This window comes from Papaver somniferum, unplaced genomic scaffold, assembly GCF_003573695.1.
Source record: "Papaver somniferum cultivar HN1 unplaced genomic scaffold, ASM357369v1 unplaced-scaffold_92, whole genome shotgun sequence".
Classification (NCBI taxonomy): Eukaryota; Viridiplantae; Streptophyta; class Magnoliopsida; order Ranunculales; family Papaveraceae; genus Papaver; species Papaver somniferum.
In genome coordinates, this window is record NW_020652304.1 from 416,027 (window position 1) to 431,235 (window position 15,209).

The following is a 15,209-nucleotide window of genomic DNA, read 5'->3' on the forward strand; positions in this document are numbered from 1 at the left end:
CTCTGAACATTTGTGCTAAAAGATTTTATAGCATATTTTGATTCTTCACAGATTTCACTTTTGTGTTCAAAATCCAAACTAAATTTGGGTACGAAGCCTATGCTAGCCAGTTAAGCATTGACTTATAAGTTTACGGTTCCAAGTCTACCACGTAAAACAATCAATCACACAAAGATATCACAAGAATCAACTACGTTCACATCATCAGTTTTTCCGTTAAGCTTATATAGACCCAAAGTCCTATAACTCTTGCTTAAAAAATCACTGCCTAGTTACAACAAGTTTTCCAGATTCAATTAAGATCTTAAATATTTTTCCATCTACAACAGAACAAGATACAAGATTTTCGCATATGCTCGGAACATGAAAACTTCATTCAATGTGAGAATATTACAGATATGAGCTTCTGCTCGACCTTTTCCTTTTATGCAACCTCTATTGCATATGAGTTACTCAATAAGAGTTTCTCGACATCCCCTATCCTATGATAGGAGGTGAACAGGTCTCTGTTTCAACAAACATTCTTGGTGGCTCCAGAGTCCACCTACTGGTCTCTCACATTGGTTATTAAAATAACTTCCGACATCATGCCACCAAACTCGTTCTAGTTTGTTTCAACTAAATTAGCATTAACTTTCTACTTATTAAGGTTTTTATGTTGTCTACAATTTACTGCCGCGTGACCAGAAATTTTACAAACATAACACTCACCCTTAACTAAAGTAATTCCGGATTCAGATTTACGAAATATACCTTTATCATGAAGACCATGCTTAGAGTTGCGTTCGATGTTCTCACCTTTGCCATCTTTGGAAGATTTGTTTCCAACCACATGCGGCTATTAGCCATGTCCCTCGGAGATGACACCTTTATTCACAAATCACAATTCCAAATCAGAAAGTAAAATATGAGTTTTGAAGATAACATTTATATATACAAACTTCGTTTGAATCATCATTTCAAAAAACTCATGGTTACCCCACAAAAATTAATTTAGTTAACAACAATTTTCTGCTCGTCAGAATTTTTCAGAAACGTTTTTATGTTTTGTAAAATATCAAAAAAATACTTTTACAATTCCAAAAATTCTGAAATTTTACACGGGTAACTATCAGGATGTCTACTACGTTGTGTCAAAAGGGTTCAGCGAAATTCCTTCTATATTAAAAGATAAAATTGAAACTCTACAGCTGACCAGAAATTCGTTTTTGTTTTTTCACTCCACAATTAACATCCATGATTCACAAACCAATCAATCGTTTTCGATTATTACAAATGCTAATGTCTTAAGATTGTTGGGTGCAATAATCAAAAACAAAGAAAAATCAAATAAGCAAAAGTTATTGATACTTAGCTCCTTTATAATGGAAGTGATTGCTTTGACGAAACGAACAAGCTCCCCGTATCTCCGCAACAGCAACAAGGAAAAACTTTGGAAAATAGAGTGAGTCACGTGTTCAACACGCTGTCCTTAAGACATTAGCGCCCGGCTACACTCAAGAGTGATGCTATAGCCCTCACAGGACGGATATCTCCAGGATAAAACACCCTAATACACCTACTACTAGCATATGTAGTAGATGCTCAACTTGAGCTTGGCAACTCCGAAAAAACCGTTAAGGAAAATCGCGAATGCTTAAAAACAGCTATAAAATATTTTCCCTTAGGGGTCCCTCTAAAATATAGAGCAACCCCTTTCCCCTAGATTTTACAAAAGTAGTGAATTTCTTTATATAATTGACAAATACAACTTAAGAAGAAAAACTCCCCGATGTGGGACTAAAAGCTTTATATAGTTTCTTAAAACTACTAAAAATTGGAAACTCCACGATGTGGGACTAAAAAGTTTCATTCACAAAATAAAACAATAAATTATAATTTTTTATTAAAACTTTAAAAAATTATTTTTTATTAATCGTTTTCCAACATATTTAAGAAAGACCCCGGGGTGTTAGCCAAGATTAATCAGCTGAGTTATGATGGCTATAATATGAGTAACCCATCCTCTGGTGAAGTTGAACTCAAAAGTGCAATGCCAAGTGCTTGATAAATGCCCCACCAAGATTTGATCACTCATCTAGTCAGTGGAATAGGGGTTTGAAGGTAACCGCTATGAAGTTTCAGGATGAGACGGACAGGGAATTTTTGAGTTAGTTTAAGCAGGATTTTGAGTTAGTTTAAGCAGCATGGAAGAAGTAATTGAACTCAAGGGTACCCCTGGTATCCGTGAAAAATCTTAAGACTCACATATCGGTACGCTTAGAAGTTCCGAATGATATTTATGACATCTAAAGACGCATTGGGCCTTTAGAAAATCATTTTTGGATTTTGGATTGTGATGTGCATTGGGCCTTCGACATCTAAAGCCAACATGAGCTTAGAAGTTCGGCAATTGTTGAAATGCAAATATTTACCACCCTTTTCTCTCTCATTTAGTGTCCAAACTACAAGCTTATATCGTGCCAACTTTTTTGGGTTTGGGTCCTAATGGGGGCAATTTATTTATTTATTTTTTTGAAGTGCGCCACATTTAAAAATTTTCCATAAGAGGTGAGTGGGAACTAAGAGAACCTATGCAGTTCTAGTTGGGACTTGGAAATGAGGTACCACTTTGTGATTCTGAACTGATTGAAATAAGTCCTATACAGTACTTGGGTATGTCAGGAGAAATAAGACAGATGCATTAAGGGTATAGCACACTGCATGATGTTGCTGAAAAATCTGGATGTGTAGATACGAATTATATAGAATATGGATTCATGCCCCTTCAATAGAACCTAGTCCTTCCAAAGAAAAGTTTGGTAGATGGATTGGGAATAGAAGGAGATGAGTTCCCTGTTTCTTCTTTGGCTCGAGGGTGAAAGAACTTGGATTTTACTAGGGTTTTGACACCGTTGCGTGAAAACTCTTGTAATTGTTCTCTTTCAATTATCATCTCGAGCAATAGGCTTGCTGTGAACTGAATCATGCTAAGATGGACACACCTATGAACTCGATTGCATAGGCCAACTTCTGTAAAGACCTAGATGGAAAGATAACACCTCTCTTCAAAGCGAACGATGACTTGGGACTTTTCCTCTAAAATGTCAAGTATCCTCGGCTAAGATGTTAGATGCATGTTATGCCCTTTAGTTAGTGTGGTAGTTTCTTGAACTCAAACTGTCATTTATCATACCGGTGCACTTGAGGCATGATGCGGTTGGTTATTTGTTTTTCATATTTCTTTATATTTGTTTTTCATTTTAAAAATTGAAAAACATATAAATGCTGTTGTTATCATTCTCTGACGTTTGTAGTGATTAGTGACTGGTATCCTACTGCATTGCTTCAGTACCTACTGTCATTTTTCTTGTAATTTTAATAATGCATTTGTGTAATCTGTTGTAGGTAGCAAATTTTGAATACATAGATGAAGTGCAAGCAGCAGCTGAAGCAGAAGCGCAGAAGGCGTCCATGCTGAATAAGCCTGCTGCCAGCAATACAGAAACAAAAGTTTACTGGGAAGATCTATTAAAGGACAGATATGAAGAACATAAAGTTGAAGAATTCACTGCAATGGGGAAGGGAAAGAGAAGCCGTAAACAGGTATATTCAAACTCTGTCTGTAATTTATTGAGGTTGAGGATGGGAAAAACACGAAAAAGTAAAGAAGGGCCATGAGTTACTGCAGAAATACATTTGAAGCTGGTTAACATTGCTGCCTGCATTGTTTTCAAAGCCACAACTTCTGCCTACCAGGGTCTTTTCTCTCATAAGTTCTGGCTACCAGGGTATCCTTGTAGTCACAGTGCAATTATGTTTTCAATTATGCTTATGCTTCACATTTGTTATTATCATTTTTGGTTTTTATCATCTGTTGTGAAATTTAGAGTGTCTGAACAACCTGGGTTTGTAGTTCAAGCTTATTTTTTGCTTTATGGATGTTTTTGGCTTGTATCAGATGGTATCTGTCGAAGAGGATGACCTAGCTGGACTTGAAGATGCTAGTTCTGATGAAGAATTTGATGTTACTGAAGCTGATTGGGTTGATGCTGAAATGATCTCTGCTGGGACTGCAGCAGGAAAGAAGCCTCAGTCAAAGAAGAAAGCACGTGGTATCTTCAGTCACTTTAGTCTTCATCTTTGATAAATTAGTTGGTGCATATATTTTCTGTTAGTAGCATAACTGTGAGTTTAAAATCTTACAGCGGATGCCAGCGGACCGATCCCTTTGATGGAAGGTGAGGGAAATTCATTCAGAGTTCTCGGATTCAACCAAAGCCAAAGGGCTGCATTTGTCCAGATATTAATGAGGTAATTAAATCAACCAAGACATATCAAAACATCTTGTAGACACAAGAAAAACAAACAGAAAGAATACGATTCGGTTCCTTCCACTGATATCAGTACAGATAGGTGCATCCTACACACTTTAGATTTTGGTGACTAATATCTGGACCTTAGTGCTTGTATCTAGCTGTCACTTATATAATTTCGACAATCATGGGGTTGGAGGGGAGTATGAAACGGTAGCGCAAATCATAGATTGGTCTTCAAGAGGGACATATTTTAAGATTCTATTGTTGAAAAACGCGATTCTGGATGCTAACTGCTATCGTGGATTGAACCTGATCTTTTTTTGTTTTGTTTTACTGGCGATCTTTATCACATCTATTCATCTGAATAAGAAACAAAAGATTGTATTCTCTCATCTTGTGCCTATTCCTGGAAGGCTGACGCGTTGTTTATCTTGCAGGTTCGGAGTAGGTGATTATGATTGGGTTGAGTTTGCTCCTCGCTTGAAGCAGAAGGCATACGAGGAAATCAAAGAGTATGTGCTCATTTTTAAAATTGCTTAGTATCTGAAACACTTCTAAGGGAGGAAAATTGTATTAAGAACATGAATCCATCAGTTTTGTATTAAAATTTCTTTATAAATTAGATCTGTGATCTTTGAATTAGAATGCTAGCACTTGCCAATAAAAGAGAAGTACCAGTAGGACCACATACAAAGTAGTATTGTGCTGTGGAACTTTATTCAGTTATGCAATGCCTTGATTTTAATCTTCACTTCTTCAGATATGGAACTCTCTTTTTGTCACATATACTGAGGAATTAATGATGCGCCATGTTTTCAGGTAATTTTTCCTTGTACCCAGTCTATGCACTTCTAATTAGTGTCGCTTGATTTTTTTCTAGAACATCTGTATGCCTTCGCTTGTTTGCGTTATTGTTTTTTTGACTCTCTTGACATTTTACTAGATTTTTGTTTGTCAACTGGCTTTGCAACAGATGGCGTACCAAAAGAAGGACTTAGGATACAAGATGTACTTGTTAGGATTGCAGTGTTGATGTTGATCAAAGAAAAGGCAAGTAACTATCTGGTTGAGATATTTCTATTACATGTGGTCGCACTTGTTGGAAGTGCATAATAGTATTCCGCATTTAAAGCTGTCTTACTTACAGGTGGTAATAAATTTGTGGATCTAATTATTTAACCTCACCGTTCTATTTTAAAACTAAAAGGTTTTGGATGATTTCTGGTTGTATAAAGTTACATTATGTTCTTTCTGAACTGAATGTCACACACAAGTACTAGAAGCACATGTTAAACAGATTTCACAAATTACTAAACTTTAGGAATGTAACAGGTACAGTTCAACAGAACAACCTGGTAATCCCCTTTTTGCGGAAAAATCATTTCAGGCTATCCTGGGCTGAAGAGTGGAAATCATGGAGGGAGGAACATGACTTATTGTTGTTGCATGCAGTTTTAAAGTATGTTTGCCAGGATTTATCCATTGTGCTTCTTAGATATGTAGCTTATTGCCAGCAATTATTTAGTTTTGCGTTTTTATTTGCATTTCTTTTAACATTTTGGTTGTTACAGTATCGTATGAATTTAGCTAGGCTTGTTCTTGGTCGTTATGCCATGATATTGAGAAACTGACATGCCTGTAATGGCAGTGTGGAGGATACAGTAGGGTTTGAGTCTGAAATGATATCTTTACAGGTTGTTAGAGCTAGACTAGCACATTTTGACATTTGCCATCATGTGACCATGCAAGTATATACATGAAGTATCCTATCCTTGAGGATATCATGATCATATGGGTCCACGACTTTTTACATTCCAATTTAAAGCATCCGCGTTGTCTTTATGGTAGCTGGTTTTGGTTACTTACCTTTATGACAAATCATTTATGTCAAGCACCTTAAGTACTTGCATACTGTGAATATGGTGAACTGCCAATCTATTAAAAGACCCTCTCAGGTTGAACCATTTACTGATGTGTATAAATACACTCTTCAATTGGTGCAGAGTATATATCTTTTTCCCATTTTATTATCTGATTTTTTTTTTTAAATCATTAGGCATGGGTATGGAAGATGGCAAAATATTGTTGATGATAAGGATTTGCATCTTCAAGAGATCATTTGCCAGGAGCAAAATCTACCCTTCATAAATACTTCTTCCTATGGACCTTCTCAAATGAATGCTGGTGTAAATCCAGTTAATCCTGAAATGACATCCAATAAGCAATCAACGGGATCTGGTGGTGTAAATGATTTTAAGTCTGATTTTGCACTGGGTACCGCAGAGAACGCTAACCGTGCCCAAGTGTTTCAGGATCCTTCTATGTTGTATAATTTCAGGGAGATGCAGAGAAGATTGGTTGAGTTTATTAAAAAAAAGAGTACTTCTTTTGGAGAAAGGACTCAATGCAGAGTACCAGAAAGTTTATTTTGTAAGTTGTCTTTTTGTTAATTCACTTTATTAGTGTGGCTGCATGTAACTCCAGTTTATGATATGATTAGATGTGATCACATTCGTGGTGTATCTTGAACTAATAGTCTACTATTATCTCCACAATAAGTATTCAATGCAAGATGAATCGCGAGTCATAATTCCTTACATTGCTAGTTGAAAAACCAAATTGGGCATGTTTATGCTGTGTGTGTTCCATATGTTGATGACAGTTGACTCTTCTCCAAATAATGATGAGACCACTAAGTCTTTACGGGGAGACATTGACAGTGTTGATGAATAATGATTTAATTTCTTTCTTATGGAGACTGCATATATATGCAAATGGGTCCTGTATCAGGTTTGTCTGCAAGGTAATGAATGACTCTCATTCAAGTTTTTTTTTTTTTTTTTTTTGGGGGGGGGGGTGCGGCCTCAGGGAGATGACCAACCGAATGAGGTGTCAAATGGTGCTCCAAATGTTGTTGACGTCGAGAGGCCTACTTTCTTGGGGAAGAATGCCCAAACTGGTGAACCTCTTCCTCCGATAGAACCAATTGGTAAGCCTATAACTGCTAAAAGTTAGTTTTGGCATGGATCATGTTACGCATAACAGAGTAAATAGTAACTTTTTTCTTCTGTTGATATCATTTAGGTTATTATAATAGTTTGAAGGCAATACGCCAGTACCTATCCTGTTAGGATACAAAACAAAAAACCCAAAATAAATCTACATGAGTATTTTCGTTTATCTAGATCAGTGGACAGGGTAATCATCTTCACTTTTTCTGCGCATTGTGGATTATTTCTTTAATTTATAGTTACTCAACATTTAGTTTCTTTGCTTAGATGATAATGCGGCCGAGATTGGTGATACATATATATCAATGTTGTCTGCTAGATTTTATTTGAAAGTTTATTCATATACATGGTTGGATGTCTGCAGCTCTTGAAGAATTAAAAACTGTTGCCTGTGATGACAGTTCAGATCGTATTAATTAATATGGGAAGGCTTTATAATAAGGTAAACTAACATGCTTGTAATATTATGCCATTACAGTTGATCATGAAACCTCAATTTTACTTGTCAATCGTTATTCCATGAGTTGAGCAAGATCGGCCTGATTCCCTCTAAATTTGGCCGGGTGTTTTTTCTTAAGCAGCTTCTTATTTTCTCGATTGTCTTTTCTAGATCGAGCAAAATATTTAATGCCACGTGTAAGTCCTAGCATCCCTATTGACCCCTTTTTGTTTGTATATAATCTTCCACCAGCTGTGTAAAGTAGTTGGAGAGGACATCCAAGAATCAGTTCAGCCACAGGACGGAAATAAACCTGCCGGTTTTACCCTGAAAGGAAGCATCTCTCGTATTGAAGCCATTAAGGAGGACTTGCAACATATTTTTACTCCTCCAAATACCACCCCATCTTCCGAAGAAATCAAAGTGGTATCTGATCAATCAGCCCAGGATACTGTTTCTGGAGGTGAGTGTCTAACAAGAAAAGATGGAGATGATTCCAAAGTTGGTGAAAAGTTGGATTCCCTGCCAAAGGTTTCTGAAGCAGATTCAGAGCCTCCGTCAGCTCTCCTAAATTCTGTGAAGGATAGCTCTGAAGTTGCCGAGTCCAATGTGTTGGAAAACGATTAATAAAAAAATAATTTTTTAAAGTTTTAATAAAAAATTATAATTTATTGTTTTATTTTGTGAATGAAACTTTTTAGTCCCACATCGGGGAGTTTTTCTTCTTAAGTTGTATTTGTCAATTATATAAAGAAATTCACTACTTTTGTAAAATCTATGGGAAAGGGGTTGTTCTATATTTTAGAGGGACCCCTAAGGGAAAATATTTTATAGCGGTTTTTAAGCATTCGCGATTTTCCTTAACGGTTTTTTCGGAGTTGCCAAGCTCAAGTTGAGCATCTACTACATATGCTAGTAGTAGGTGTATTAGGGTGTTTTATCCTGGAGATATCCGTCCTGTGAGGGCTATATCATCACTCTTGAGTGTAGCCGGGTGCTAATGTCTTAAGGACAGCGTGTTGAACACGTGACTCACTCTATTTTCCAAAGTTTTGCCTTGTTGCTGTTGCGGAGATACGGGGAGCTTGTTCGTTTCGTCAAAGCAATCACTTCCATTATAAAGGAGCTAAGTATCAATAACTTTTGCTTATTTGATTTTTCTTTGTTTTTGATTATTGCACCCAACAATCTTAAGACATTAAATTTGTAATAATCGAAAACGATTGATTGGTTTGTGAATCATGGATGTTAATTATGGAGTGAAAAACAAAAACGAATTTCTGGTCATCTGTAGAGTTTCAATTTTATCTTTTAATATAGAAGTAATTTCGATGAACACTTTTGACACAACGTAGTAGACATCCTGATAGTTACCCGCGTAAAATTTCAGAATTTTTGGAGTTGTACAAGTATTTGTTTGATATTTTACAAAACAGAAAAACGTTTCTGAAAAATTCTGACGAGCAGAAAATTGTTGTTAACTAAATTAATTTTTGTGGGGGTAACCATGAGTTTTTTGAAACGCTGATTCAAACGAAGTTTGTATATATAGATGTTATCTTCAAAACTCATATTTTACTTTCTGATTTGGAATTGTGATTTGTTAATAAAGGTGTCATCTCCGAGGGACATGGCTAATAGCCGCATGTGGTTGGAAACAAATCTTCCAAAGATGGCAAAGGTGAGAACATCTAACGCAACTATAAGCATGGTCTTCATGATAAAGGTATATTTCGTAAACCTGAATCCAGAATTACTTTAGTTAAGGGTGAGTGTTATGTTTGTAAAATTCCTGGCCACGCGGCAGTAAATTGTAGACAACATAAAAACCTTAATAAGTAGAAAGTTAATGCTAATTTAGTTGAAACAAACTAGAACGAGTTTGGTGGCGTGATGTCGGAAGTTATTTTAATAACCAATGTGAGAGACCAGTAGGTGGACTCCGGAGCCACCAAGAATGTTTGTTGAAACAGAGACTTGTTCACCTCCTATCATAGGATAGGGGATGTCGAGAAACTCTTATTGAGTAACTCATTTGCAATAGAGGTTGCATAAAAGGAAAAGGTCGGGCAGAAGCTCATATCTGTAATATTCTCACATTGAATGAAGTTTTCATGTTCCGAGCATATGCGAAAATCTTGTATCTTGTTCTGTTGTAGATGGAAAAATATTTAAGATCTTAATTGAATCTGGAAAACTAGTTGTAACTAGGCAGTGATTTTTTAAGCAAGAGTTATAGGACTTTGGGTCTATATAAGCTTAACGGAAAAACTGATGATGTGAACGTAATTGATTCTTGTGATATCTTTGTGTGATTGATTGTTTTACGTGGTAGACTTGGAACCGTAAACTTATAAGTCAATGCTTAACTGACTAGCATAGGCTTCGTACCCAAATTTAGTTTGGATTTTGAACACAAAAGTGAAATCTGTGAAGAATCAAAATATGCTATAAAATCTTTTAGCACAAATGTTCAGAGTAATTATAAGCCTTTAAAATTAATTCAGTTAGGCCTAGTTGACATGAGTTCAACCCAAAATCACTGTGGTAAAAGATGGTTATAACTTCCGTAGATGATTGTACGAGGTACTATCTTGTATACTTGCTTAGGATAAGGATGACGCCTTAGAAGCCTTAAGATGTATAAACTTGAAGTTGGAAACCAATTAGAATCCTTGAACATAACAATCGTATCCTTAAGGAGATGATAATTTCCATGTTGATTAGTTCAGGATTACCTGCGGCCTTGTGGGGGTAGGCAGTCCTCTTAACTAGTATATCCTGAATAAAGTACCCTTTTAAGAATCAGATGAAACTCCATATGGTTTATGGAACGGTAGATGACCTTCTTATGAATGTGTCAAAGTGTGGGGGCGTTTGACTAAGATTGTAATTCCTCTTCCTAAAAGAACTAGATTGAAACCAAAAATGTTGATTGTGTTTTCGTATAGGGTATATTGAGTATACTTCTACAAATAGATTTTTGGTTGTGTGTTCTGATTTTTTCTGACATTGGTGTGAATATTATTACGGAATCTAGGGATGCTGAGTTCTTTGAACATGTTTATTCTAAACCTGTACCTCATTAGAGATGTGTTGTTGATCCCCTAGATTTATTTTCAAATAGTCAGAACTTATTTTAAAGGAAGATGAAGTTGATGTTGAGCCTAAGAGAAGTAAAATAATTAGACTTGAGACTTCTTATGAAACCGACTTCATAACATGCCTAGCTTAGTCCGAGCCACAGACTTGTAAAGAAGCCTTGATATCTACTGAAACCCCATTCTGGTAAGAAGCTTCATTTAGTGAAATGGACTCAGTCCGTTGGAACCAGACTTGGGAGCTTGCTAGTTTACCTCCAGTTTGTAAGACCATGGGATGTAAATGAGTCTTTAAGAGGAAACGATAGGTAGATGAAACTGTGGAAAAATATTAAGCTAAGTTGGTAGCTAAAGGCTATAAACTAAAAGAAGGTGTAGATTTCCTTGATTCTAATTCAATTGTGACGGAAATTACTTCCGTTGAGATACTAATTGTTATTGCTGCCATAAAGAACGTAGAGATACATCAGATGGATGTCAAGACAGCTTTTTCTAAAACCGTGAATTAGGTAAAGAAATTTACATAGATCAACCTGAAGACTTTGTAGTGAAAGGTTGTGAATACAAAGTTTGTAATTTGAAAAATCTTTGTATGGTTTTCAAATAAGCACGTAAACAGTGACATGGAAAATTTAATCATGTGATAATGGATAGTGGATTTAAATTAATGAATCTGACAAGTATGTTACAAGTAACTTGTTAAGGATGTCTGTGTAATTGTATGCTTGTATGTTGATGATATGCTTGATACAAACATAGATGTGATCAATTCCACTAAAAACATGCACTGAATGAGAACATTGACTTGAAAGACTTGGGCCCTTTTGATGTAATCTTAGGGATGAGGATTAGAAGATAATCAAACATTTATAAGTCTTAGTCGTTCTCATTATGTTGAGTTGTGCTTAAGAGATACAATCAGTCTGATTGTAAACCTGCTTGTACTTCGTACGATTATTCTTGTAGTCTCAAGAAAAATAAGGGTAGTGGAGTATCTTAACTTGAATACTCAAAAGTTATAGGATGTCTGATGAATTTAATGAACTGTAAGAGTCCAGACATTGCCTATATTATGAGTAAGTTAAGTGGATATAATTGTAGTCCAGAGCAAGAGAATTCAGATGCACTGAGTAGAGTATTATGGTACCTAAAATACTCTTTTTGATTTATGAAAGGTATCTTGTTTCCTTGGGACTTTATGATGCAAACTGGATAGTTGACTCAGAGGAGTCTAAGTCTACGAGTGGATATGGTTTCACTCTAACATGTGGGTTTGTTGTTGGAAGATTTCCAAACAAACATATCGCTCAATTCATTATGGAATCTGAGAGTATTGCGTTAGATAAAGCATGAGAGGGGGCCGAGTGCCTAAGATGATTTTTAGAAGACATTCATCTTTGGCATAGGCATGTGCCAGCTATATCTATACATTGTGTTATCCAAGCTATAATAGTTAAAGCTAAGAAATAACTAATCTCAATCGGCGTTATTTCCATTGATTGGATAAAGTCCAAGGAGAATATCGCGCAATCTTTGACGAAAGGTTTGTACAAAGAGATAGTTAAAAATGCATCGAGGGGGTTGGGGCTTAAGCTCATATATTAAACTTGCCATGAAGGATACTCAACCTTGCTGACTGGAGATCCCATGATCAAGGTTTCGAATGAGACAACTAATTTGTGGTGGGTAAAGGTAAACACTATCAGAGATTTTCATTCTCTGTCCCTTCCCTATGGTGTAGACGTGATAGTGTGACTGCATGTGGAGAATGACTTTTTAATAAGTCTTAATGAGTTCTATAGTTTCAATTTAAGATTGAAGTGGGGTGTAGCAGTAACACTCTTTATGGAAACTCACCTATCTGAATGAGGAAGTGGGTCGCTTCCTGTGAGAATATGAGCTGATTCTCTAGAGCATTCTGAGAAACAGGATACGTCCAGGGCCAAAACGGACAAAACGGCACGAGCTTGGCAGCAATCTTGGAGATATCACCCGTGGTTGTTATCACGAATTACATCAAATGCTAGCAGTTCAAGACATAGTTCACTGTCTCTAGCAAGTAATTCTGGTAATATCTCACTAAGCAAAGGTTCAAGACCTCATGGACACCTCTGCCTAAAATGGTATTTCCTTCGTTTTTTATGTGATTTTCATTTTGATGGTTTTGGTATTACTGGAACTTAGGACCTAAAGGTCACTAAGGGTTCACTAGTTCATGCTTTTTCACTTTGGTGAAAGATACCTATAGTCTCACCATGTGAGAATTAAAGATGAAAGCTCTCAATACTATTATGATTTATGCAATCCATAGTATGACCCTGGGGTCAACACACTTTTGTGTGAGGGAGAGGACGTAGAAATGACTAGTATGATTTCAACACTTGCACAATCAGTCTGTTTGGATCGTGAGGTTGGGATGTTTATTTACCAAGATGTATCTGTGTTTTCATGTTTTATTGAGTTTTCATTCATGTGGGGGATTGTTGGAAAACGATTAATAAAAAAATAATTTTTTAAAGTTTTAATAAAAAATTATAATTTATTGTTTTATTTTGTGAATGAAACTTTTTAGTCCCACATCGTGGAGTTTCCAATTTTTAGTAGTTTTAAGAAACTATATAAAGCTTTTAGTCCCACATCGGGGAGTTTTTCTTCTTAAGTTGTATTTGTCAATTATATAAAGAAATTCACTACTTTTGTAAAATCTATGGGAAAGGGGTTGTTCTATATTTTAGAGGGACCCCTAAGGGAAAATATTTTATAGCGGTTTTTAAGCATTCGCGATTTTCCTTAACGGTTTTTTCGGAGTTGCCAAGCTCAAGTTGAGCATCTACTACATATGCTAGTAGTAGGTGTATTAGGGTGTTTTATCCTGGAGATATCCGTCCTGTGAGGGCTATAGCATCACTCTTGAGTGTAGCCGGGCACTAATGTCTTAAGGACAGCGTGTTGAACACGTGACTCACTCTATTTTCCAAAGTTTTGCCTTGTTGCTGTTGCGGAGATACGGGGAGCTTGTTCGTTTCGTCAAAGCAATCACTTCCATTATAAAGGAGCTAAGTATCAATAACTTTTGCTTATTTGATTTTTCTTTGTTTTTGATTATTGCACCCAACACAATGATTCGTCAATACCCGTGTCAAGTTCCGTGGAAGGATCAGTAGATGTGGATATGGCTGATACCGAACCGAAGAGAAGTGCTGGAGTGATTGTTTTGGATGATTGACTGTGAGAGGGTACTCTCATCGTATTACCAATTGAAATAAACCATTAACAGGGTATAGAACAGTCTGAGTACAGTGTATTATTAGAACTTTATAAACCGCTGTTATAGAATATAAGTGCATATATACAGTATGTGTAATCCTGAGAAAGATGGTATCATTCAGGGGTTTGTTTCTTGGTCTACTCTTTGACGTTCGATTTTCCTATAGGATAAGTGTTCTCGTGTCTTTACATTTAGATTATCTAACAAATTGTTTGTAGACAGAGAAGTTGCTTTCCTAAAATGGGTTTTGTAAAGTAAACCTTGTTCATTGTTCTGTATGTTTGGACTAGGATATGTACGGGATTTGGTTCGGAATGTTTGCTACACTTGTTCGATTAGTTATATTATTGTAGATCATACTCCTTAGAAGTTCAATGTGGAATAAGACATTGTTTTTGTGACGATTTCATAGTATTATAAATTTTTATCATGTATATTACTTTATATCATTAGTTGTTAATGTGATGGACCTGATGGTCGATCTATCAACAATGGAATTGCCAATGAAACCTTGTTCAACTATTATTTTTCTGTTTCTGAAAGAATGTGATGGTCCTATTGATATATACCGCCAAATTATCACTTACCGTTTTTCTACCCATTGCAAGTATTTACAATATTCACTTTAAGTCCACACTTACGATCCTCAATGAAATCCACAAAAGTAACCAATCCTCGATTAAGAATGATTTACAATATTTAGGTACGTTGTGCCCGTAAAATTCAACAAAAATCTATCTTCAATTATACATGAACAAATTCACGATTTAGGGAGAGTTTCTCTTTGTCTGCATATGTGTTTGAGATCGAAAAGTAAATTAGAGACCCGGTCTAAATGGCAATGGTATGAGACTGTGAAACACCTTGACCTAAGAGGACAAAGGAGAGCTAAAATTGCCATAATTTTATAATTTTCTAGCACAAAATGGAGATGCAATCAAATATTAAAATATTTCTTAAACCGATTTCTGTAAAGTGTAAGCTAGTTATATATAGTTCGGTTAGTTGGTATCTTTAATGAAGAAAAAAAGCTCAAGCATTAGAAGATATATTTACAGAGTAAAATATAGGTGAAGGATATGGTATTAGTTG

The 15,209-nt window shown here is 35.9% G+C and overlaps 1 protein-coding gene and 1 pseudogene across 1 annotated transcript; both read left to right on the forward strand.

The window, feature by feature from the left end:
• LOC113346079 overlaps nucleotides 1-7,740 on the forward strand; it is a 26,614-nt pseudogene extending 18,874 nt beyond the window's left edge.
• LOC113346085 lies at nucleotides 7,731-14,521 on the forward strand. Its single transcript, XM_026589674.1, has 3 exons — nucleotides 7,731-7,751; nucleotides 8,001-8,357; nucleotides 13,971-14,521. The coding sequence occupies exons 1-3, from the start codon at nucleotides 7,731-7,733 to the stop codon at nucleotides 14,073-14,075; spliced, it is 483 nt and encodes a 160-aa protein (XP_026445459.1). The 3' UTR covers nucleotides 14,076-14,521.
• Nucleotides 14,522-15,209: the final 688 nt, after the last annotated feature.

What these genes read in the sequence shown, in the direction of transcription:
- LOC113346085 (XM_026589674.1), top strand. Translation starts at nt 7,731, where the DNA reads ATGGGAAGGCTTTATAATAAG. An exon ending in TGGGAAGGCTTTATAATAAG is followed by an intron (nt 7,752 to 8,000) that starts GTAAACTAACAT and finishes ATCTTCCACCAG; the next exon opens with CTGTGTAAAGTAGTTGGAGA. An exon ending in CTGAAGTTGCCGAGTCCAAT is followed by an intron (nt 8,358 to 13,970) that starts GTGTTGGAAAAC and finishes ACCCAACACAAT; the next exon opens with GATTCGTCAATACCCGTGTC.